This window comes from Fusarium fujikuroi, chromosome FFUJ_chr08 (assembly GCF_900079805.1).
Source record: "Fusarium fujikuroi IMI 58289 draft genome, chromosome FFUJ_chr08".
NCBI lineage: Eukaryota > Fungi > Ascomycota > Sordariomycetes > Hypocreales > Nectriaceae > Fusarium > Fusarium fujikuroi.
In genome coordinates this window covers 1,321,024-1,344,537 of record NC_036629.1, presented here as the reverse complement: position 1 = coordinate 1,344,537, position 23,514 = coordinate 1,321,024, and the positions used below count along the sequence as shown (strand labels likewise).

Below are 23,514 nucleotides of genomic sequence, written 5' to 3'. Positions count from 1 at the left end.
CTATTGCCTTAATAGGTTTAATATATGTCTTTAAATTTATTAAATTTAGCTAATTTAAAAATATATTTAAGTAAAATAAAAATAAGTATTTTTAAAATAAAAAATAAAAGTTATTTTAAAGAAATAAAAGGTCTTTTTAGTATTTTAGACTTATTATTAATTACTTTATTTTAATTATTAATTATTAGGTTTTTTAAATAAATTTTTAGAATTTTATATAATAATAACTTAATAATAAGGCTAATTAGTTTATTACTATATAACTTTAAGACTTCCTTAAATAAAATTTTATTTCTTTAAGCTTTAATTAATATAATACTATTATATTTATCTAACTATTATTAATTTACTATAATAATCCTAAAGTTTTTACCTTAAGCTACTTAAGTATAATAGTAAACCTATAAAGAATTACTATAATTAATTTTAAGCTTAATAAGCTATTAATAAATCCTTTAAAAATTAGTAATAACTTTACTTAAAACAGTAATAAAAGATTTTTTTAAATAGTAATTTACTTAATTAATTATAATATATTTAATAAGTATATATACTATTTAAGTATATATACCATTTTTCTTAACCTTTTTAACCTATAGCTTAAAAAGCTTAACCTATAGTTTAAAAAGGCTAGCTTTTACTTATTAAATTCCTCTTTAAATAACTTAAGAGCTATTTAATAAGTCTTTATATTATAATTGCCTTTACTATATATACTATAATATTAATTACTTAATTACTTTAATTTTTTTTAATTTACTATTTCTTAATAATTTAGCTATTATTTATATATTAATATCTATTTAATTAATTACTTATAATACTTTTTATATAATTATAATCCCTTTTTTCTATAATTTAATCTTTTTTACTTTATAGTACTAGCTTAATATTTTATTTATATTTTAAAGATTATAAAGCTTAGCCCTTAATAAGATAACCTTATATATAACTGCCTTTATTACCTTAATAGTTAACTTTAAAGCTTTAATAATAGACTTTAAGGAGCTACTATAATGCCTTCTAATTTACCTTTTAAGGTATTTAAATTAAAATTAGGCCTTTATTACTATCTTTAGGGTCTTTAAAGCCTATAATATTAATAGTTAAGTGGCCTTTTTAAGAGGTATTAAGGTCTATAACTATATATTAAGCTTTAAGATTATAGTTTTTAAATTAAGAGAAGTAAGTCTAGCTTCTTTAAAACCCCCCTAAATATTACTTTCTATAAAAATAGCTTTAAATGCAATATAAAAGGCAGAAAAGAACTTAATTTTAGAAATATAAGTTATAAAGTATTTAATTAGATATTCTATTTTTTAGCTATAAGCCTTTTTTAGTGGCCTAAAGCATTTAATATTAAGAGGCTAGAGTAAATAAGATATATAAGCCAGTATATAGAGTATAATAATCTTATTCTTTTTATAATATCTCTTAAAATTAACTAAATAATAGCTTTTATAACTATTAAGGATTAGGAGATAATAAAGATTAATTAATTAGTTAGTTATAGATTAATTAAAGTACTTTAATTACTTAAGACTTAACTTATTATTTATCTACCTATTTTAGCTTATTATAATAACCTAATTTAATAAAAGGTTATATTTTTAATATTAATTAATAAGGTAATATTAGCCTATATTAATAATAAATAATATAATTACTTAACTTTTTATATTAATTACCTAAATTATAGTAATCTATTTTTAGTTTTTAGGCTATATTAATTTTAGCCTTTTTTATATTTTTAAACCTATAATAGCTATTTTAGCTATAATAAGGCCTATTATAAAGCCTATTTTATTAAAGTTCTAAATATTATTTAAATAGATACTATATTTTATAATTATATTTTATATAAGCCTAAATTAGCTATAAATAATAGCTAGATTTTTATATTTAGCTTTTTAATAGTTATATTTTTAAAATAAATATATTTTTAACTTTAATTATTACTTTATAAAGTTATAAGCCTAGCACTTATTAATAGGTAATATATTACAGTTAGCTAGTAGAGAATTAGCTATTTTTTCTATAAAATGCAATTATAAAGGAAATCCTTATAAATTTAAATTAAAAATAAATTAAACTATTATCTATTTCTTTAAATTAAATAGTTTTTATAAATTTAAAATAGAATTGCATTATAATTAAATACTATTTTAGTGATAATATAATTATCTTTTATTAATCTTATAGTTCTTTATAATATATTAAATATTAAGTTTAGGATTATTTTAAAGGGCCTAAAGTATAAGAAGAGTTCTAGCTTTATCTAAAGGTTATGGCATTTTTGGTTGTTAAGAATTATCTAATTAGATAAAAAGTTAGATATAGAAGAGAAAAGTGCAGCGCTTGCTTATCTGCAGCGCTTGCTTATTAACTACATTAAATTAACTTAAAGTTAATAATAATTAAATTTATTAATTAAATATATATATTAAGGTATATAATTAATTAACCTTATATTAAAGAACTGTAAATAAAGTAATATTAATAAAGAAGTAATAATTTAAACTAAAGATATTAATAGCTATAAGTAATATTAATAACTGTAATTAATAGTTAAATTAAAAAGTAAACTTAAGTATAATAGACTTAGCCTAATATATTAAATAGGTTAATTAAAGATCTTTTAGCTAAAGTAAAGAAAGAAGGCTAATATAGCTATTAAGAGGTAAGTAGTATTAATACTACTTAATTAAGGCAGTAATTATATTATTAAGGTAAATAAACTTTATATAATTTTAACTTTTAAAATATAGGCTTACTATAAGAGCTTTATTATTTAAGCCTTTAAATAAAAAGTTAAAAGCTTAATAGCTTTATTAAGCTAATAGTAAGGAAAAAAAATTAATAAATAAATAATAATTTAAATTAAAAAGAAAATTATAAAATATTAATTTATATAATTTTTAAAAAAAATTTAAAATTTAAGTTATAATAAAATAAAATATTAAAAAGTTAAAATTTCTTTATAATAATTTTTTTTTAAGTTTATATATTAGCCTTAAAAGGTATTTAAGTAGCTTTAAAATCTATTATAATTTAAATATTTCTTACCTTTTAAATAGTAAAGCTTTATTAAGTTAATATTATTAAGTTAATTGCCTTAATTATAGCCTAAACTTCTCCAGTTTAAACCACTACTTCTTTACTGATATCACTTTAACTGCTCTTAGATATAAGGTTAATTAGTTATATGCCTAGGTATATATATTTAATTTAGTAGAGTTATTATTAACTTTAGGTTAATTTAACTTTTGCTAACTAACTTATATAAAAGTTAACCTAATTCCTTTAAACCTTTAGTCTAACCCTGCCATTACCTTATATTTATCTTAGAACTCTATTTGCAGATATATATCCCTTTACTTTTATAGTCTTAGACTATAACCGGCCTGTTAACCTCTATATAAGCAGGAGAAAGCTAAGTATATATTTAGCCTTAATAATTATATTCTATAGCCACTCTTTATAGGCAGCTAAGTTTAGGCCTAAAAAGGCAGCTAGAAAGGTAGCTTAATTAGTTATTTAAGTCTTACCTTACCTTATAGCTTTTTTTAGATCCTTTAATTATAATAGCTCTTTAGCTAGCTAATTTAGAGATATTATATAAAATAGGATATTTAAATCTATATAACTAATTATATTAATTAAGGTATAATTAAAAGTAGCTATTTTAATTAAGCTAAATTGGTTTTTTAATAAGAAGTTCTTCTTAATAGCTATAGCTATTATATAAAGCTTATAGCATTTATAGCCTATAGCTTTTATTAGTATTAATTTAATTATATTAATAAGGTTATAATTAATTATATAATAGGCCTAATTGGCCTGTAGGCTATTATATATAGTAGGTATTATAATAGTGGCTATAATTAATATTAGTAACTATAACTAATAGGTTAGGGAATGTATTTTAGAAATATAATAGACTTAGCCTGGTTAAAAAGGTTAATTTAAGATCTTTTAGGTAGGGTGAAGAAAGAAGGCTAATATAGCTGCTAAGGGTGGACCTGCAGGCAGTATTAATACTACTTAATTAAGGCAGTAATTACGCCATTAAGGCAGATAAACCTTATATAATTTTAACCTTTAAGATATAGGCTTACTATAGGGGCCTTATTATTTAAGCCTTTATATATAAAGTTAGAAGCTTAATAGCCTTATAAGGCTGATAGTAAGGGAAAAAAAAAAAAAAAAATAGCCTAAACTTAAATATATTTAATTTAGCTAAAAAGCCTTACTTTTTAACTAGCTAAAATCTTCCTTTTATAACTTTATTTTAAAGGTTTTATATTAACCTCTATAATATATTATACTTTAATTATTTAATATACTTTAATAGTCTTTAGTTTAACTTATTACTTCTTTATTAATATTACTTTATTTGCTTTTAAATATAAAGTTAATTAGTTATATACCTAAGTATATATATTTAATTAATAGAGCTAGTTATTATTAACTTTAAGTTAATTTTACCTTTACTAATTAATTTATATAAAAGTTAACTTAATTTCTTTAAACCTTTAGTTTAACTTTATTATTACTTTATATTTATCTTAGAATTCTATATATAAATATATTATTCTAGCTTTACTTTTATAGTTTTAAACTATAACTAGCCTATTATATTAAAAGTAATACCTCTTTTGCTATAATAACTCTTTTAATTATATTAAAAAGCTACTTTTTATATATATTTAAGCCTATAAAGGCAATAAAGAAGGCTATTTAGTTTAACTAAAGGGAATAACCTTTCTTTAAGTCTTTTTTTAGCTTTTTTAGATTTAATAGCTTATAATAAATTTAATTTAAATTAATTATATTAAAATAAAGCTAATAAATTATATAATTAATTAACTTAATTAATATATAATTAAAGATTGCTATTTTAATTAAATTAAATTAATATTTTAATAAGAAGTTCTTTTTAATAATAGCTATTATTATATAGATCTTTTTTAATTTATTTTTATTAACTTTCTATAAAGCAGGCCTAATAGTTATATTAAGGTTATAGCTAGTTATATAGTAGGCCTAATTATATAGCTATAGGCTATTTTATATAAATATTATATTAATGGCTATAATTAATATTAATAGCTATAATTAATAGAGAAAGTTAGGTTAGGAAATATACTTTATAATAGATTTAGCTTAATATATAAAAAGGTTAATTTAAAATTTTTTAGCTAAAATAAAGGAAAAAGGCTAATATAGCTACTAAAAGGTAAGTAATATTAATATTACTTAATTAAGGCAGTAATTATATTATTAAGGTAAATAAATTTTATATAATTTTAACCTTTAAGATATAGGCTTACTATAAGGGCCTTTTTATTTAAGCCTTTATATATAAAGTTAATAGCTTAATAGCCTTATAAGGCTAATAGTAAGGGGAAAAAAAATACTTTAATAGTAAGTTATTTATCTTAACCTTTCTTTTAATTATAATTATTAATAATACTATAGCTACTTTATTATAATACCTATTAAAAAGAGTCTATAATTTAATTTTAATAAGGCTTATTTAATTAAAGATTTTAATATAATCCCTTTAATTAACTTATTTATTAATAAAAATAATTATATTAATTTTTATAATATAGCTATTAAAATTAAATTAACTTAAAAGTATATAAATCCCTAGTTTAAATTACTACTTCTTTATTAATATCACTTTAACTGCAGCTTTTAGATATAAGGTTAATTAGTTATATACCCAGGCATATACATTCAATTAATAGAGGTCAATTTGACTTTTGCCAATTAACTTATACAAAAGTCAACCTAATTCCTTTAGCATATATACTATCCCTTATCTTTACTACTTTAACTTTACCTTACAGTACCAGATTCTAACTTTAACAGAACCTTCAGTCCAACCCCGCCATTACCCCGCATTTATTCCAGAACTCTGTTTGCAGATACGTTTGACCCCTATACAAGCGGGAGGAAGCCGAGCATATATTCGGCCTTAATGATTACATTCTATAGCCACTCTTTATAGGCAGCTAAGTTTAGGCCTAAAAAGGCAGCTAGAAAGGTAGCCTAATTAGTTATTAGGGTCCTGCCTTACCTTATAGCTTCTTTTAAATCCCTTAATTATAATAACTCTTTAGCTAGCTAATTTAGAGATATTATATAAAATAGGATATTTAAATTTATATAATTAATTATATTAATTAAAATATAATTAAAAATAGCTATTTTAATTAGGCTAGATTGGTTCTTTAATAAGAAGTTCTTTTTAATAGCTATAGCTATTATATAAAGCTTATAATATTTATAGCCTATAGCTTTTATTAGTATTAATTTAATTATATTAATAAGATTATAATTAGTTATATAATAGGCCTAATTGGCCTATAGGCTATTATATAGTATTGTAATAGTAGCTATAATTAATATTAGTAATTATAATTAATAATTAGGTTAGAAAATATATTTTAAAAGTATAATAAATTTAGCCTAGTATATTAAAAAGGTTAATTTAAGATCTTTTAGGTAAGGTAAAGGAAAAAGGTTAATATAGCTGCTAAGGGGTAAGTAGTATTAATACTACTTAATTAAGGCAGTAATTATACCATTAAGGCAAATAAACTTTATATAATTTTAATCTTTAAGATATAGGCCTACTATAAGGGCCTTATTATTTAAGCCTTTATATATAAAGTTAAAAGCTTAATAGCCTTATAAGGCTAATAGTAAGGGAAAAAAAAAAAAAGTATATAAATAATATAAATAATATTAATTATATTAAGTTAATAGCCTTTAATTATAAGATCCTTAAGGTCTTATAGCCTTACTATTAGTTAATTAATAAAGGATTCTTAAAGCTTAAAATAAAAAAGGTTAATAAGCTTAAAATTAAGTTATTTAAAGAGATAGCTTTAAGCTATAATTAGTTAATATTTATTAAGGCTATTTACCTAAATAGCTTATATAATATATAGCTTAAAGGCATTAAGTAATAAGCTAAAAAGGTATTAAGGAAAATAAAACTGCTATAAATATTAAACTTATTATAATTTTAAACTATAAAAGTATAAAAATAAAAGAAATAATATATTATAAAATAAATAAAAGAGGGGTAATTATAAGGTTTTATAAAAAGAAAATATATTAAGTTTTATATAAATTTAAGTAGGCTATTAAAAGTTAAAGACTATTAATAAAAAAGGGAAAAAATAGATTATACTATATAATATAATATATACAATAAGTAAGCAATATAAATAAGTAAGTAATATAAAAATCCCTTACTTTATATTAATATTATTTAATTAATTAATTCTTAATTAAATAATATATTTTAATTTACTTTTAAGGCTTATATAAATTTTATACTTTAGGCCTATTAAGAAAACCTAAAATTAAGTTTATAATAAGCTATATTTCTTTATAATATTCTCTTTTATATATTTTATTATTAATCTTAAGGTTATTAGGCTTATATTAATTATATCCTTAATAATTAAAAACTAAATAATTAAGAGAAATAGGTTATAATTAAGTATATTTTAAATTTAAATTTATAAGAATTTCTTTTTTAATATTATAATATTAAGGAAATAGTAAATTAAGTATTTATTAAATATAATATATTATTAATTAATAGGTATTAAGCTATTAATTTTATTAAGTAATAATTATAGCTTAAAATATATTCTTTTTATAAATATAACTATTAAAAAGCTTAATATAGAGATTTAACTATTATTTATAACTAATTTAGGCTTATATAAAATATAATTATAAAATATAGTATTTAAAACTTTAATAAAACTGGCTTTATAATAAATATAATATTAAATAATATAGTAATTATTAGCTTAAAAAGGTATAAAAACCTAAAGTTAATTTAGCCTAAAAATAAAAATAAATTACTATAATTTAGGTAATTAATATAAAAGGCTAAATAATTAATTTATATATAGTAATTATAAATTAATATTACTTTATTAATTAATATTAAAATAATAACCTTTTAAGTATTTAGGCTATTACTATAATATTAAATAGCTAAATAGATAATAAAATAGGCTTTAATTAATTTAAAATACTTTAATTAATATATAACTAATTAATTAATTAATTTTTATTATTTTTTAATCTTTAATAGCTATAAAAGTTATTAATTTATTAATTTTTAAATAAATTATAAAGTTAATAATATTATTACCTTTTATATATCTCTTTATTTATTATATTTATTTTAGCTACTTAATATTAAGTACTTTAAGCTATTAAAAAAGGCTTATAATTAAAAAATAAAGTAATTAATTAAATAGTCTATAATTTATATTTTTAAAATTAAGTTCTTTTTAGCCTTTTATATTACCTTTTAAAAGACTATAATTAAGTTAAATATTAAGAAGGGTTTTAAAGAAATTAAACTTACTTTTTTTAACCCTAAAGTTATAATCTTAAAGCTTAATATATAGCTATAGACTTTAATGCCTATTAAAGAGATAGTCTAATAAGCTTAAGCTTAAACTTTAAGGACTTTAATAATAGTCCTTAAGGCTAAATTACAGTTTAATTACCTTTAAGGTTAAATTAAAAAATATTATAATAACTCCTTAAAGTTAATCCTTAAAGCTTTTTAATTTTTTATAAAAGTAATTATAAAGAATATATCCCTAATTTAAACTACTACTTCTTTATTAATATTACTTTAACTGCTTTTAGATATAAGGTTAATTAGTTATATATTTAGATATATATATTTAATTAATAAAGGTTAATTTAACTTTTATTAAGTAACTTATATAAAAGTTAACTTAATTCCTTTATAAAACCTTGCTATTACCTTATATTTATTTTAAACCTCTATTTATAAATATATATCCTTAACCCCTATATAAGCAGGAGGAAGTTAAATATATATTTAGTCTTAATAATTATATTCTATAGCCACTCTTTATAGCCAGCTAAATTTAGGCCTAAAAAGGCAATTAAAAAGGTAGTTTAATTAGTTATTAAGGTTTTGCCTTACTTTATAGCTTTTTTTAAGTCTTTTAGTTATAATAGCTCTTTAGCTAGCTAATTTAAAAATATTATATAAAATAAATATTTAAATTTATATAATTAATTATATTAATTAAAATATAATTAAAAATAGCTATTTTAATTAAATTAAATTAATTCCTTAATAAAAAGTTCTTTTTAATAGTTATAGCTATTATATAAAGCTTATAATATTTATAGCCTATAGCTTTTATTAATATTAATTTAATTATATTAATAAGGTTATAATTAATTATATAATAAGTTTAATTAGCCTATAGGCTATTATATAGTATTATAATAATAGCTATAATTAATATTAATAACTATAATTAATAGTTAAGTTAAGAAATATACTTTAAAAGTATAATAAACTTAACTTAATATATTAAAAAGGTTAATTTAAGATCTTTTAAATAAAATAAAAAAAAAAGGTTAATATAACTATTAAAAGGTAAACCTATAGGTAGTATTAATATTACTTAATTAAAGTAGTAATTATATTATTAAGGTTTATTTACCTTAATAGTATAATTACTGCCTTAATTAAGTAGTATTAATAGTACTTACCTTTTAATAGCTATATTAGCCTTTTTTCTTTACCCTAACTAAAAGATCTTAAATTAATCTTTTTATATACTAGGCTAAGTCTATTACACTTTTAAAGTATATTCCCTAACCTAGCTTTCTCTATACTTATTAGTTATAGCTATTGATATTAATTATAGCCACTAATATAATACTATAAAATAGCCTATAGCTATATAATTAGGCCTATTATATAACTAGCTATAACCTTAATATAGCTATTAAGCCTGCCTTATAAAAAGCTAATAAAAATAAACTAAAAAAGATTTATATAATAGTAATTACTATTAAAAAGAACTTTTTATTAAAATATTAATTTAACTTAATTAAAATAGTAATCTTTAATTTTATATTAATTAGGTTAATTAGTTATATAATTTATTAGCCTTATTTTAATATAATTAATTTAGATTAAATTTATTATAAGCTATTAAATTTAAAGAAGCTAGAAAGAGACCTAAAAGAAGGTTATTTCCTTTAGTTAGATTAAATAGCCTTTCTTACTGCCTTTATAGGCTTAAATATATATAAAAAGTGGCTTTTTAATATAGCTAAAAGGGTTATTATAATAAAGGGGGTACTGCTTTTAATATAAGAATAAATACAAGGTAATAGTAGGGTTTAAAGGTTATACCAAAGGAATTAGGTTAACTTTTATATAAGTTAGTTAGCGAAAGTAAAATTAACCTAAAGTTAATAATAACTTTACTAATTAAATATATATACTTAAGTATATAACTAATTAACCTTATATTTAAGAGTAAATAAAGTAATATTAATAAAAAAGCAATAAGTTAAACTAAAGAAAAACTTTATTATAAAATATATTACTATATAATTAAAATTAATAATAGCTAATTTAGTTATTTTTTTTCTTTTTTTCCTTACTATTAGCTTTATAAGGCTATTAAGCTTTTAACTTTATATATAAAGGCTTAAATAATAAGGCCTTTATAGTAGGCCTATATCTTAAAGGTTAAAATTATATAAAGTTTATTTACCTTAATAATGCAATTACTGCCTTAATTAAGTAGTATTAATACTGCCTCTTAATAGCTATATTAGCCTTTTTCCTTTACCTTACCTAAAAGACTAAAATATCTTAAATTAACCTTTTTAACCAGGCTAAGTCTATTATACTTCTAAAATGCATTCTTTAACCTATTAATTATAATTATTAATATTAATTATAGCCACTATTATAATACCTACTATATATAATAGCCTATAGGCCAATTAGGCCTATTATATAATTAATTATAACCTTATTAATATAATTAAATTAGTGCTAATAAAAGCTATAAGCTATAAATACTATAAGCTTTATATAATAGCTATAGCTATTAAAAAAAACTTCTTATTAAAAAATTAATTTAATTTAATTAAAATAGCTATTTTTAATTATATTTTAATTAATATAATTAATTATATAAATTTAAATATCCTATTTTATATAATATCCCTAAACTGGCTAGCTAAAAAGCTATTATAACTAAAGGACCTAAAAGAAGCTATAAGGTAAGGCAACCCTAGTTTAAATTACTGCTTCTTTATTAATATTACTTTAACTGCTCTTAGATATAAGGTTAATTAGTTATATACCCAGGTATATATATTTAATTAGTAAAGGTTAATTTAACTTTTGCTAACTAATTTATATAAATAAAGTTAACTTAATTCCTTTAATTCTAACTTTAATAGAACCTTTAAACCCTGCTATTACCTTGCCTTTATCCTAGAACTCTATTTATAGATATATTATTCCTTTACTTTTATAGTCTTAAACTATAATTAATTTATTAATTTTATATAACTAGAAGGATATAGTATATATATTTAGCCTTAATAATTATATTATTAAGCTACTCTTTATATAAAGCTAAGCCTATTAATATAATTAAGAAAGTTACTTCTTTTATATTAAAAGGTAAGCCTTTTTTAATAGCTCTTTTTAGCTTTTTTAATTTAAATAGCTTTTTAATTAATTAAACTAAATAAACTTAATTACTTAAGCTACTCTAGTCTATATAATTAATTAAGTTAATTAAGGTATAGTTAAAAATAGCTATTTTAATTAGGCTAAATAGGCTTTTTAATAAAAAGTTCTTTATAATAGCTATAGCTATTATATAAATTTTATAGTAATTTCTATTTCTAGCCTAACTTAATATTAATTTAATTACTATAATAAGGTTATAATTAGTTATATAATAGCCTTAATTAGGTTTTAGGCTTTTATATATAAATATTATATTAATAGCTATAATTAATATTAATAATTATAATTAATAGGTATTTAAGTTAGGAAATAGACTTTAGAAGTATAATAGACTTAGCCTAATTAAACAGGTTAATTAAAGATCTTTTAATTAAAGTAAAGAAAGAAGGCTAATATAGCTATTAAGGGACTTATAGGCAGTATTAATACTGCTTAATTAAGGCAGTAATTATATTATTAAGGCAGATAAACCTTATATAATTTTAACTTTTAAGATATAGGCCTATTATAAAGGCCTTATTATTTAAGCCTTTAGATAAAAAGTTAAAAGCTTAATAGCCTTATTAGGCTAATAGTAAGGGAAAAAAAAATAAAGTAAAATAAGACCTTAATAATTAATTAGGCTACCTTTTTAACTGCCTTTTTAGGCTAAGCTAGCTATAAAGAGTAGCTATAAAATATAAATTATTAAGGCTAAATATATACTTAGCTTCCTTCTGCTTATATAAGGGTTAAAAATAAATATAGAGTAATAGCAGGGTTTAAAGGTTTAAAGGAATTAAGTTAACTTTTATATAAGTTAGTTAGTAAAAGTTAAATTAACTTAAAGTTAATAATAACTTTATTAATTAAATATATATACCTAGATATATAATTAATTAACTTTATATTTAAAAGTAGTTAAAGTAATATTAGTAAAGAAGCAGTAATTTAAATTAAGGCTAATTTAGTTATAATTATTTAATTAATATAAGTAATAACTATATAATTAATCTTTTAATAAAAATCTATAAGCTTAACTTTAAATATATCTTAATATTATAATCTTTTTTTAAGTATTATAAAACTATAAAAGAATATTTATTATATATTAATAAGGTATTAATAATATAATAAGTTAATTTAATAATCTTTAGCTATTAAATATAATTATTTTAAAAGAGGTTAATATAACTAAAATTAACTATATTATATATTAAATAAAAATCTTAAAAGACTTAATAGGGTGCTTAAAAAAGGACTAATACCTACTAAAGTAATAATAAGCCTTTATTATTAATATTATATTAAATAGTATTATAAACTGGCTCCTTAGCTATAATTAAAAGAATGTTAATATAGATATTATTAAACTTAAAGAGAAAAAGGAAATTCCTTAAGGAATTCTCCTTATATACTATTAGGTTCTGGCCTGGGTCTAAACTAGGCCCTTAAGTTATATAGTTCTATAAAGGCTTAGGTAAAGCCTAAGCCTATAATAAATAGTAATAATAATTTATATTAATAGTAATTCTTTAAGTTAAAATATATAGTTATAATAATTAAATAAAAGATATAAATATTATATTATAGAAATTAAAGGCTATTATAAAATAAAAGAACCCAAGTTTAGCCTACTGCTTTTTTATTAATATTACTTTATCTGCAGCTCTTAGACATAAGGTTAATTAGTTATATACCTAGGCACATACATTCAATTAGTGGAGGTCAATTTGACTTTCGCCAACTAACTTATATAAAGTAAAGTTAACCTAATTCCTTTAAACCTTTAAACCCCGCCATTACCCCACATTTATCTAACTCTATATACAGACATACTTCACATTAGAAGCAGCATCCCCTCCGCTATAATAACCCTTTTAGCTATATTAAAAAGCCACTTTTTATATACATTTAAGTTTAGGCCTATAAAGGCAGTAAGGAAGGCAGCCTAATTTAATTTAAGGGGATAACCTTTCCTTAAGACTCTCTTTAAATCCTTTAGACTTAATAGCTTATTATTAACCTAATTTAAATTAATTAAGCTAAAATAGCCTATATAATAAATTAACCTAATTAGGTTATAATTAAAAATAGCTATTTTAATAAGGTGAAATTAGCACCTTAATAAGAAGTTCTTTTTAATAGTAATTACTATTATATAGATCTCTTTTAGTTTATTTCTATTAGCTCTCTATAAGGCAGGCCTAATAGCTATATTAAGATTATAGCTAGTTATATAGTAGGCCTAATTATATAGCTATAGGCTATTTTATATAAGTATTATATTAATGGCTATAATTAATATTAGTAGCTATAATTAATAGGTATAGAAAGTTAGGTTAGGGAATATACTTTAGAAGTATAATAGACTTAGCCTAATACTGTCTTAGTCTTTTAGCTAGAGTAAAGGAAGAAGGCTAATATAGCTACTAAAGGATAAGCGGTATTAATATTACTTAATTAAGGCAGTAATTATACCATTAAGGCAGATAAACCTTATATAATTTTAACCTTTAAGGTATAGGCCTATTATAGGGGCCTTATTATTTAAGCCTTTATATATAAAGTTAATAGCTTAATAGCCTTATTAGGCTAATAGTAAGAAAAAAAAAATAAAAGAAAGAAAGTAAAAGGAAAAAAAGAAAAAAAAAATTAAAAAATAAAGGTTTTAATATTAAAGAAAAAAACTATAAATATTAATAAACTAAAGCTAGCTTAATAAGTTAATAATAAATTAAATTAAGTTATAAAATAATATAATATAAAAAATATAAATTAAAATAAATATAAATAAGTAATACTTAAGAAAATAAAATATAAAAAATAAAATATTAAAAATTTAAAGAAATTTTATTAAAAATTAATAAAATTATAATATATAAAGTTATAATTTAATAGTTATAATTTATATATAACTATAAATTATATTATTATCTTTTTAAAAATAAAGAAAATTAAATTTAAACCTATTAAGTAAACAGAAACTTATATTAATAATATTAATTTTCTTCCCTTCCCTAAACCTATTATCTTTCTAACATTCCCGCCTTAAGCCATATTCTGCGTGTGTGCCTGGCTCACCCTAAAGGAGGGTATAGGGTGAGCCAGCACCAGAGTTAAAAATACCATTAGGCCAAAACGGAAGGTACCTCCACGTCTTGGAAGGCAGGTATCTCAGGTTTAACCTCTTTACAACCGGCATAGCTCACCCGGCTTCCCCAGGTCGCGCGATTGGCTAGGCAGCCAAAGGCAAATACACATCTTCACCTTAAACCCATATATTTCAGAAATCGGCCAAGCTCTAGGTAAAGACGTGGCTAACCTAGAGGGCCATGACAAGATTTGAACACCTCCCAAGCTGGGTAAGGATCGCAGCAACTTGCCTTGATCCATACAAAACGTAGGGAGGCATTCCATCAACGCCGGAACCAGGCAATCTAGCGCCGACTGATATAACGGACGCAAACCCGGACATCTAGATAGGTACTACTCCGTAGACCTTCCATACAAATGGGTTGCTTAGACTACCTATATTTCGTGACTGGCTCAAGACTAAACACCCATACAAATGTGCTCTATTCTTATTATTCTAAATCCCCTATAACCCATCGTAATTTTATAATATAGTTTATGATATAGTATATCCGATGTTTCATTTCATTCATAGACGTTTGCGAAATTCGCGGAGACGGTCCTCAACATTATGTCCATTCCAAGCCTCGCGGCCTTCAGCATCTCTACCAATCGTTGGAACACCGACCTGCTCAATGGCGAAGCTTGCGGCAACAGTGGCACAAGCTACAGCGTCCTCAAGACTCTCGCCTCGGGCCAGAGCCACACCGAGGCCGCCTAAGAAGGTATTCCCACCTCCCGTAGGATCAATAACCTTGGATGGATCAGTGTGATAGGCGGGAACCCATTTCTCGACACCAGGATCGACCTCGATCTCTTCGCGAGCCACAATACCATCGGCATCTTGGAGAAGGCCGGCAAACAAAGCCTCCATATCCGTGTCTGGCTGAAGGCCACCCCTAACATAATCTTTCTTTCGTCGCTTGGTCGTCTTGGGGTCACGGCCACGCTTTCTTCCTCCATTCTTGGCGATGTAGCATCCCTTCTCGCCAGCACGGATAACAAGAGAGAATGACTGCAGAGGCATGCTTGCAAGAAGCTGTTCGCAGGCCCTTTCTACAGCAATGGTAGAGATCTCACCTGTTTCTGGATCAAGTCCACTGTCACCCATGAACCCAGCCAATTCTGCATGGTTTGGGCTGCAGATATCGACAAGAGGTAAGCAGTTGGTGCAATTGAGCAACTCGTCAGGGGTACACAGATCAGGCACAGGCTCCCAGATGAAGATGGGTTTGGTATATGTCTCAAGGGGCACGACCTTCTTTCGAAGTGAGGTGATCTCGGAGACAAGATCCCTACATCGATTTGGGGAGCATATCAGGTGGAACGACCGTGATTTAAGCAGCGGTGGTGTCAGATCCTGAGCAGTTAACCGCTTCTTGGGAGTCAGGTATTTGAAAGCTCGCTTCTCGGTAGTGCCTTCATAGCCGTTCCAACCTCGCGTGGTCAAACGAAGCCCGTCATGACGGAACAGAGCCGAGGTGGACCAGCTATCGATGAGCGTAGAGAGAGAGGGCGGGAAATCCGAGCCCTGATCGACAATCCAGCCAACTGAAGCAGATTTGGGTGGGGGTGAGAACAGGCGAGCCCCAAGGGCTGAGTAGGTGCCAGCGCCACCAAGGATGTCTTTGACAGGCGGAGTTGGCGGAATGAAGTCGATATCGTCTTTCCGGTCGAGTTAGTTAGTGTCTGATCTGAGCAACGGAGCAGTTTTGTAGACAAGGGCGCTGGCTAAGGTAGGTTAATGAATCTTCTCACCAATTATAAACATGCCCATCGTAACAAAATCGATTCGGACAGCTTCTTCGCCTGATGAGTCGCTGACCTTGCCCTCAATTATGGCCAACGGGGGATGTTTTGGGGAATTATCTGCTTCTGGCCTTGGCCCTGCCTCTGGTTCAGGTGCTGGTTCAGTGCCTGGTGCACATACATCACCGTTTTTGTGTTCATCTGCATCATCGGATTTCGTTTGGTCTAAGTCTTTCTCTTCCTCTACAACAGCAGCTTCCTTGCTATCAGTAGGCAGCCCAATCTCTGGAGTTTCGGCTACATCTGCCATGATGCTTGTGAGGTGGTAAGGTAATGACCAGTTGTGTGGAAGGGTACGAGGCAGGTCTTGAACTGGCAGAAACTCCCTATAAAGACACTGGCTATTCGATAATGAATAAAGGTGTTTTCTACCGCGGGACTGTACAGTCTCGGCTCATAGACCGGTCAGGAATAGAAATATTCAGCAGTCGGTGGAGTTTGCGGTCAGGGTGTTGAGTATGAATGCGAATCGGATCGTAAGAAACAGCCCGGGGCCCAGACTCTTAATTTTGCCGTACCAGGGTCAGTTTCTTTGCTGGGAACTACTGTGACTCTAGTATAGGTAGTTAAGCTGTGATTCAGTTATAGAATCGTTGTATAGGTGGGTAGGCCAGAGTTGCCGAGAAAGAAAGAGATAGACCAACTTCCAAAGGAACGGATGAGTGAGCAATTCTAGCTGACTTAGGTTTAGGCGGTGTCCGTGGTGGGTTGGGCACACGGGAACTGCTGCCCAGGTTGGTACACGTAAGGATGGAAGGTTACGTACAGAAGGTGTCCTCTTTACCTACCTAGTAGGTACATAGTAGGTAGGTAGGTCAGCACCTAATAAGGTAAGTAGTGGAGCGAACAGAATATATCATCAGACCTTACAGTTGCTGATAAAAAATGCACCTCATGAATTCAATCAAAGACTCTTTGTGTGTCACATCCTGAGCAATAGATACGTGGCTCAATATTTACAGGAAATTTTGAGTTTCTCCTATCCTGGTCAATTCCTCCTCCTCTGGGTTCAGCTCAAACCATCTGTACCTACGGAGTACTACCTAGGTTATTAAGCAGACTCATTGTCCACAAATTGTTCAATCAAAGTCTCGATTAAGGAAGGTATTGAGAGAGACCCTTACAGACCTTGTGGAATTCTATTCACCTGGCACCAATCATTAACTACCTACATAACTCGACCAACCTCGTGTCCATCCATGTCGTTATCAACTTCATAGTAGTACCAAGCCAACCAATAGATGCACCAAAACAAATCCCACCAACGCCAGTCGATTGCCTCGTATTGCTGACACCAAGATTTAGATCTTGTACACAAGATCTCCCTCCGTGAACCTCAAATGAATGTTAGTAGGTCAACGCGTGGGTGGTTGCAATAAAGAGACTTACATAATCTGGTTTGCCTCTCCCATTTTCTGGAGCGCCTTTGTGGCCTCTCCTTTATCAAATGCATCGCGACGGTTCCCAATCTTTTTATTCACCGCCTCCACGACAGCATCCAGCTCGGCCGCGTCATCTTCAAACAGGTCTGTGTTGAGAAGCTGACCAAGGGCTGTTCGGAAGGTTGTCAGTCGCTCAGAGCTGATGGGAGTATCGTCAATTGCCAATGCTGCAGCACCGCTGGCAAGGTCCTCGTCGCCATCCTGCGACTCTAGCTGGTTCGAGGATGGTAGCTGAGAGGCTGGAATTGAGGATGCAAATGAAGCCTGCGATTGTGACTGGTCTTGTGTTCGCCGGCTAGATCTTCGCAATGTGCTTTGCGAGTCATCCTCAGGAGCATCAAGTTCTCTGCTGGACCGGGCAGTGTCACTGGTTTCTCTCGCTTGAAGGCGACTACTGTTGCGTGTAGCCCTCGAAGTCGACCTGTTTGATTGCGTGGCATTGGCAATGTCACCATCGTCATCTTCATCATCACTGGAACTCTCGTCACTGGATGATGCAAAGTCAACCGTTTGGGTCTTTCTCCGCTTCTTCCGCGATTCTTCAACAACTTCCTTGAAAAGAGCGAAGCGTAAGATACCCTCTGCAGCAGCCGCATCGCGCTCCTCCACCCTATTTGATAGGCGGGATTTGGCATGTGCTGTGGCAAGACGAATGATGGTCTCCAGAGTACGGACGGTCAAAGGACTGGTCCTTCGCTGGTTGCCCTCCATCTCGTCGTTCCGTAGACCGACATAGATATCAGCGATTCGGTCAGAAGCCTCTTGTGTCAGAATGGGCTTGATTCTCGTCTTGGCATATTGGATGTACTTCTTCATGAACGGGATGCTAAGGATTTCGGGCTTCTTGTTTGTACCGCGACCAGATGTGATTGTGACACCAGAATGTAGCATTGCATCATACTTTTGGTAGACTTCAGTTGGTCCCAGGGACTCAGTTTGATTTGAAGCCGAGACCCCCAGGGACTGCCCACCTTGCTCACGCACAGGAGCGCCTTCTTCAGTTCCTGGCTGGCGATATCGGTGCATACGAAGGACGTGTTCTGACACATGTCGATCTCGCGTATCCTCGATGTCATCTGTGACGACAAACAGTAAATCAAAACGTGAGAGTAGAGAATCAGGCAGCGCAATATTCTTGTGAGGATCCTTGTGAGGATCATATTGGCCGAAAATAGGGTTAGCAGCAGCAACAACACTACAACGAGCATTCAGCGATGTGTGAATACCCGCCTTTGCGATGGTAACAGTCTGCTGTTCCATAACTTCATGGATCGCAACTCTGTCAACGTCTGACATCTTGTCGAATTCGTCGATACAAACGACACCACGGTCAGCCATGACCATGGCACCGGCCTCCAGTCGGCGCTCACCCGTCTCCTTATCAGAAGTTACTGCCGCAGTGAGACCAACGCCCGAGGAGCCACGACCAGTCGTCGCAATCGCGAGCGGTGCAGTATTGAGGACGAAACGTAGCAGCTGAGATTTAGCAGTGGACGGGTCACCAACCATCAGAATGTTGATATCTCCACGCAGATGTGTTCCATTTTCGAGGTTCTTCTCCATACCACCCAGAAGCATGAGTAAGATGGCCTTCTTGACATAATCGTGCCCATATATACTGGGGGCAAGTGATTGAGAGAGCAGCTCCAGAAGGTTCTTCTTCTTGGCCACCTTGTTGATGTTACGAATGTCGGTATCAGTAATGGTTGCAGTCGCCACACCACCTCCGGACTTTGAAGATAACAAGACAACATTGTTCGTGAGAACCATCGTTTTGAAGAGAGCACTGTTGTGATTGGTATTACGGTTACCCAGCGTTCGATAAATACCAACGAGCTGCACTCGGTCGCCGGGCTTCACACTGTCGACGAGGTCATCGTCTAGAATGGCATCGACTCCGCGGGGGAGTTGCCCTGCGGGTGCTCGCTCGGGCATTTCCTGGATAGAGATGGTCTGGTGGTCTCGGTATGTGCAAAAGCCATACTCTGTAATAAGCGGGTTACCGTCGTCGTCCTCGCGAGGGTAGACGCTTGAAGTGGTAACACCGTTGGTCATGGTCTGATCCTGGTACTCGCGAAAATGAAACATGTCTTTTTTCTCATTGTAGTGAACACTCTTCACGACCTTGGGGCGGATGAGAGAACATCGAGTCACAATACCCTCGATAGAGACCATGTAGTTGAGGAGGTGAGAAGACAATGTACGGGGATTGCAAGCGTTCAAGCCAAAGCTGCCAGCCCAAGCGCAGTAATAAATTGTGTCTTTTGCGGTCTGGTCAGGTCGTGCCTGTGGAATGGTTTGGACGATGTTCTTCAGGGCTTGATCAAAAGCCAGAGTGAAATCGAAGGGTTGTTGTAAGAGGCCCTGTGCGAGGTCCGGGCTGTGGTTGCGCACATGATCGAGATTAACGGTCAATCGACGCTGGTTCTTCTGTAGCATAAGAATGATATCGGATCGATAACTTCGGACTTGGGGATCATCTGCAGAAAAGAGTTAGCCAGGCACAAGGATCGATCTTTTGCAGAACGGGCGATGGACGTACTGGGATCAAGGAATTCCTCCGCTTGGCGTATGCGATCGCGCACGCCTTCATCTTGAAGCATAAAAGAGTCCATGTCGGCGGTTCCTTGTATTGCCGTTTCAATGAGCGACTTGGTCAAAAGTGATGCCGATATGGAACCTAGTTAACGTCCTCAACTGAACGGTAATCAGATCGAGGGGTGAAAGTAAACCAGGCGGGGCGTTGCTAGGGGGCTGCTCGAATTTGCTCCGCGCTCCCTTGAGAAGAACGCGTCTCTTTCGCGTAAAGTGGTAGCTAAACCTGGCCCTCAGAGGTGGCTGATGTGTGGCTACGCTGGACCCTATTTCGTCAGGGAGCTAGTCCAGTTTCCGTAATGACCTCTGGTCCTGGTCTTTAAGAGGGAAGTACATACGGATACGCCAAACCTGCCTGTGCTATTGCCTTATGCTGGGATTCCCATGGTCCTCCACGTGGAGCACTCATAACTCTCAACCTTAGTGATCTCTCCCCTACGACGTCTTTCCTATACCACCACATATAAGCCAACCCACTCCCTGAACGGATGCTATTCACCGGTGTTCGTACACAATGTCGGTCGGGCTTTCTGGCAACTTGCATACCACTCTAGATGAAGAAGCAAGGGCTGAGGTTGACGTTCTCAATTCGCGGCTCGAAAAGACGACGCAATTGACCAAGAAGATTCAATCGTGCCTCAACCGACTCGAGTCGACAGGGAAGAGTGTCCAAGATGTTGCAGGACCTCTGAATGGAGAGACCAGGCGACTGCAGATATTGGGAAATAGTAAGAAACAGACTCCATGTCCAGCAAATGCTGACAACTAACCATTGGGTAGACGTTGATTCAGTCCTGGCCGCTATTGACCGATTGCGCCAACCTGCAGATAGCAAAAATGACGAAGAGCAGATCATTCGAGTCGGTCCTGAGAAGGCTGGCCTCTCTAATTACCTGGCTTCTATCAAACGCCTAGGGAAGGCCTTGAACGAGATGAAAGCCTCCAACTTGCGCGCCAACCAACAAACGATGGCCGATCTAACACGACTCATCAAGTCTGGCAATAGTCAGCTGGAATCCCATTTCGAAACACTGCTGCGCACTGAGACTCCTCGATCCGTCGAGCCGTTGCACTTTATCACAAAGGATAAGGCTTTCCCAACACTGCCTCAGGACAAAATAGCCCGGCTCGGTCTGGTCTATTCATATGTCATTGAGAGTCACCACAGCGGATCCTCTGAGCTCGCCCATATATATGCAGAGGTACGCGGCCCATACCTCTCAACATCCTTGGCCAACCTTGCTGCCGCAAGTGTCAACACCGCCAAGAAGAAGAGCCCAGATGCCGTCTACCGTGCGGGGACCAACGGTATAGGGACCTACTCGCAAGCTATGGAGGGCCTTTTTGTCTCCGAATACGACAATGTGTGCAGTGTCTTCTCGCGTGAGGATTGGGGCGTGGTCTTCCAATCAACTTGCCAGGCAGCGATGGCTGAGCTTGCACGAACGTTGCGTGAACTCAATGCTCATATCAAAAGTCACCTCAACACCGACTGTTATCTGGCATATGAAATCACCGAGATCATCTCGGCTCTCTCAGGCAAGCTCGAAACACGCACCGGAGAATTGAAAGGGGCACTCGCTGCAGCCCTGAAGCCTGTTCGAGAAACTGCCAAATCGTCCCTTGCGGAGCTCCTTGATGAGACCAGGCGCAAGATCAGCATGCTACAGATGTTACCGTCAGATGGCGCCCCTATACCCCTCGTCTCGGAGACAATGCAGCGCCTTCAGACGATGGTACACTTTCTACGCCCCATCTCGAGCATAATGATATCATTAGGGGACGGTGGATGGAGCTCCAACGCGGCAGCTAGCGGACGCTCGACCGATGCAATCCCCAGTCTAGCATCCTTTGACATAGGAGCGGACGGTAAAGAGATCTTTTCGCATTATTGCACTGATACCATCGAAATGCTCCTATCTGGTTTGGACCAGAAGTCGCGCGTACTCATGAAGAATAGGGCTGTTGCTGGGGTATTCCTGGCCAACAGCGTTGTTATCATTGGAAGAATGGTTCAGAGCTCAGAACTTAGCGGGCTGCTTGAGAACAAACTTGATGTTCTCGACCAGTGGCGCAAAAAGGCAACGGCGGCTTATACGGATGTTTGCAAAGACCTTTCCGTCCACCTGTTCGACACTGTGCATACCAATCGTGCGCATCGTCCAACTTCTGGACCTGTGGACTCTACTTCGATCGTCAAAGGGCTGGGAAGCAAAGACAAGGACAGGATCAAAGAAAAGTTCACACAATTCAATAGCGCATTTGATGACATGGTTTCTCGACACAAATCATACAGCATGGAGCGGGAAGTCCGGCGAATGTTTGGGGAGGACATCCGCCAGAAATTACAGCCTCTCTACGAGCGGTTTTGGGACCGGTATCACGAAATCGACAAGGGCAAGGGCAAGTACGTCAAATATGATAAGACTTCCATTGCCGCTGTATTTTCCAGTTTGGCTTCCTGAGCATAAGGCAAAGGGGTGATCGTGAGCCTGGACCTTTAGGCACTATGGACGAGGACACGCTGGTGAGGAATGGAACGACGTATGCTGCTAGCCGACCTGTAGCAGCAGTTCCGCTCTTGTCGCAAGGATGTTTATCCCAGATGAATATCATCAATATCTTGTCACCATCCTGATTCACCCAACCAACCGATTTCCCCGATCTTGCCCGAGGCACAGTGCATGAAACCTGAAGGATTTATTCACCGGCTATGCCATGTTCCCCCTCATTTACTGCCATGCTCAATCCAACTTCAACATCTGGCGATTCTTCAAGATCCTGGGTAGCCATGCAAATCAGGGGTCGAGCAAAAGCGATTTGAGAACAGCAACGCAGCCAAAAAAAAAAAAAAAAAAGAATTGTTTGGTCCTCTGGCCAGTTTGTTGAGGCTACAGAAGCGGCTGGCGAGTCGCAGAGTCCTCAGGAGGGACACCTGGGACATGT

The 23,514-nt window shown here is 30.8% G+C and overlaps 3 protein-coding genes; 1 reads left to right on the top strand and 2 right to left on the bottom strand.

The window, feature by feature from the left end:
- Nucleotides 1–15,251: 15,251 nt before the first annotated feature.
- Nucleotides 15,252–16,781, bottom strand: FFUJ_12238 (related to carbohydrate kinase MAK32 protein; the record flags this gene model as incomplete). XM_023581820.1 has 2 exons in its annotated part: nucleotides 15,252–16,387; nucleotides 16,481–16,781. The coding sequence occupies 2 exons, from the start codon at nucleotides 16,779–16,781 to the stop codon at nucleotides 15,252–15,254; spliced, it is 1,437 nt and encodes a 478-aa protein (XP_023434454.1).
- A 1,051-nt stretch (nucleotides 16,782–17,832) lies between these two features.
- FFUJ_12237 (probable subunit of pre-replication complex) lies at nucleotides 17,833–20,588 on the bottom strand (the record flags this gene model as incomplete). XM_023581819.1 has 3 exons in its annotated part: nucleotides 17,833–17,866; nucleotides 17,921–20,453; nucleotides 20,516–20,588. 3 exons carry the CDS (start codon nucleotides 20,586–20,588, stop codon nucleotides 17,833–17,835), a joined length of 2,640 nt encoding a protein of 879 aa, XP_023434453.1.
- Nucleotides 20,589–21,082: 494 nt separating this feature from the next.
- Nucleotides 21,083–23,033, top strand: FFUJ_12236 (related to exocyst complex 70 kDa component; the record flags this gene model as incomplete). XM_023581818.1 has 2 exons in its annotated part: nucleotides 21,083–21,296; nucleotides 21,349–23,033. The coding sequence occupies 2 exons, from the start codon at nucleotides 21,083–21,085 to the stop codon at nucleotides 23,031–23,033; spliced, it is 1,899 nt and encodes a 632-aa protein (XP_023434452.1).
- Between the last annotated feature and the right edge of the window lie 481 nt (nucleotides 23,034–23,514).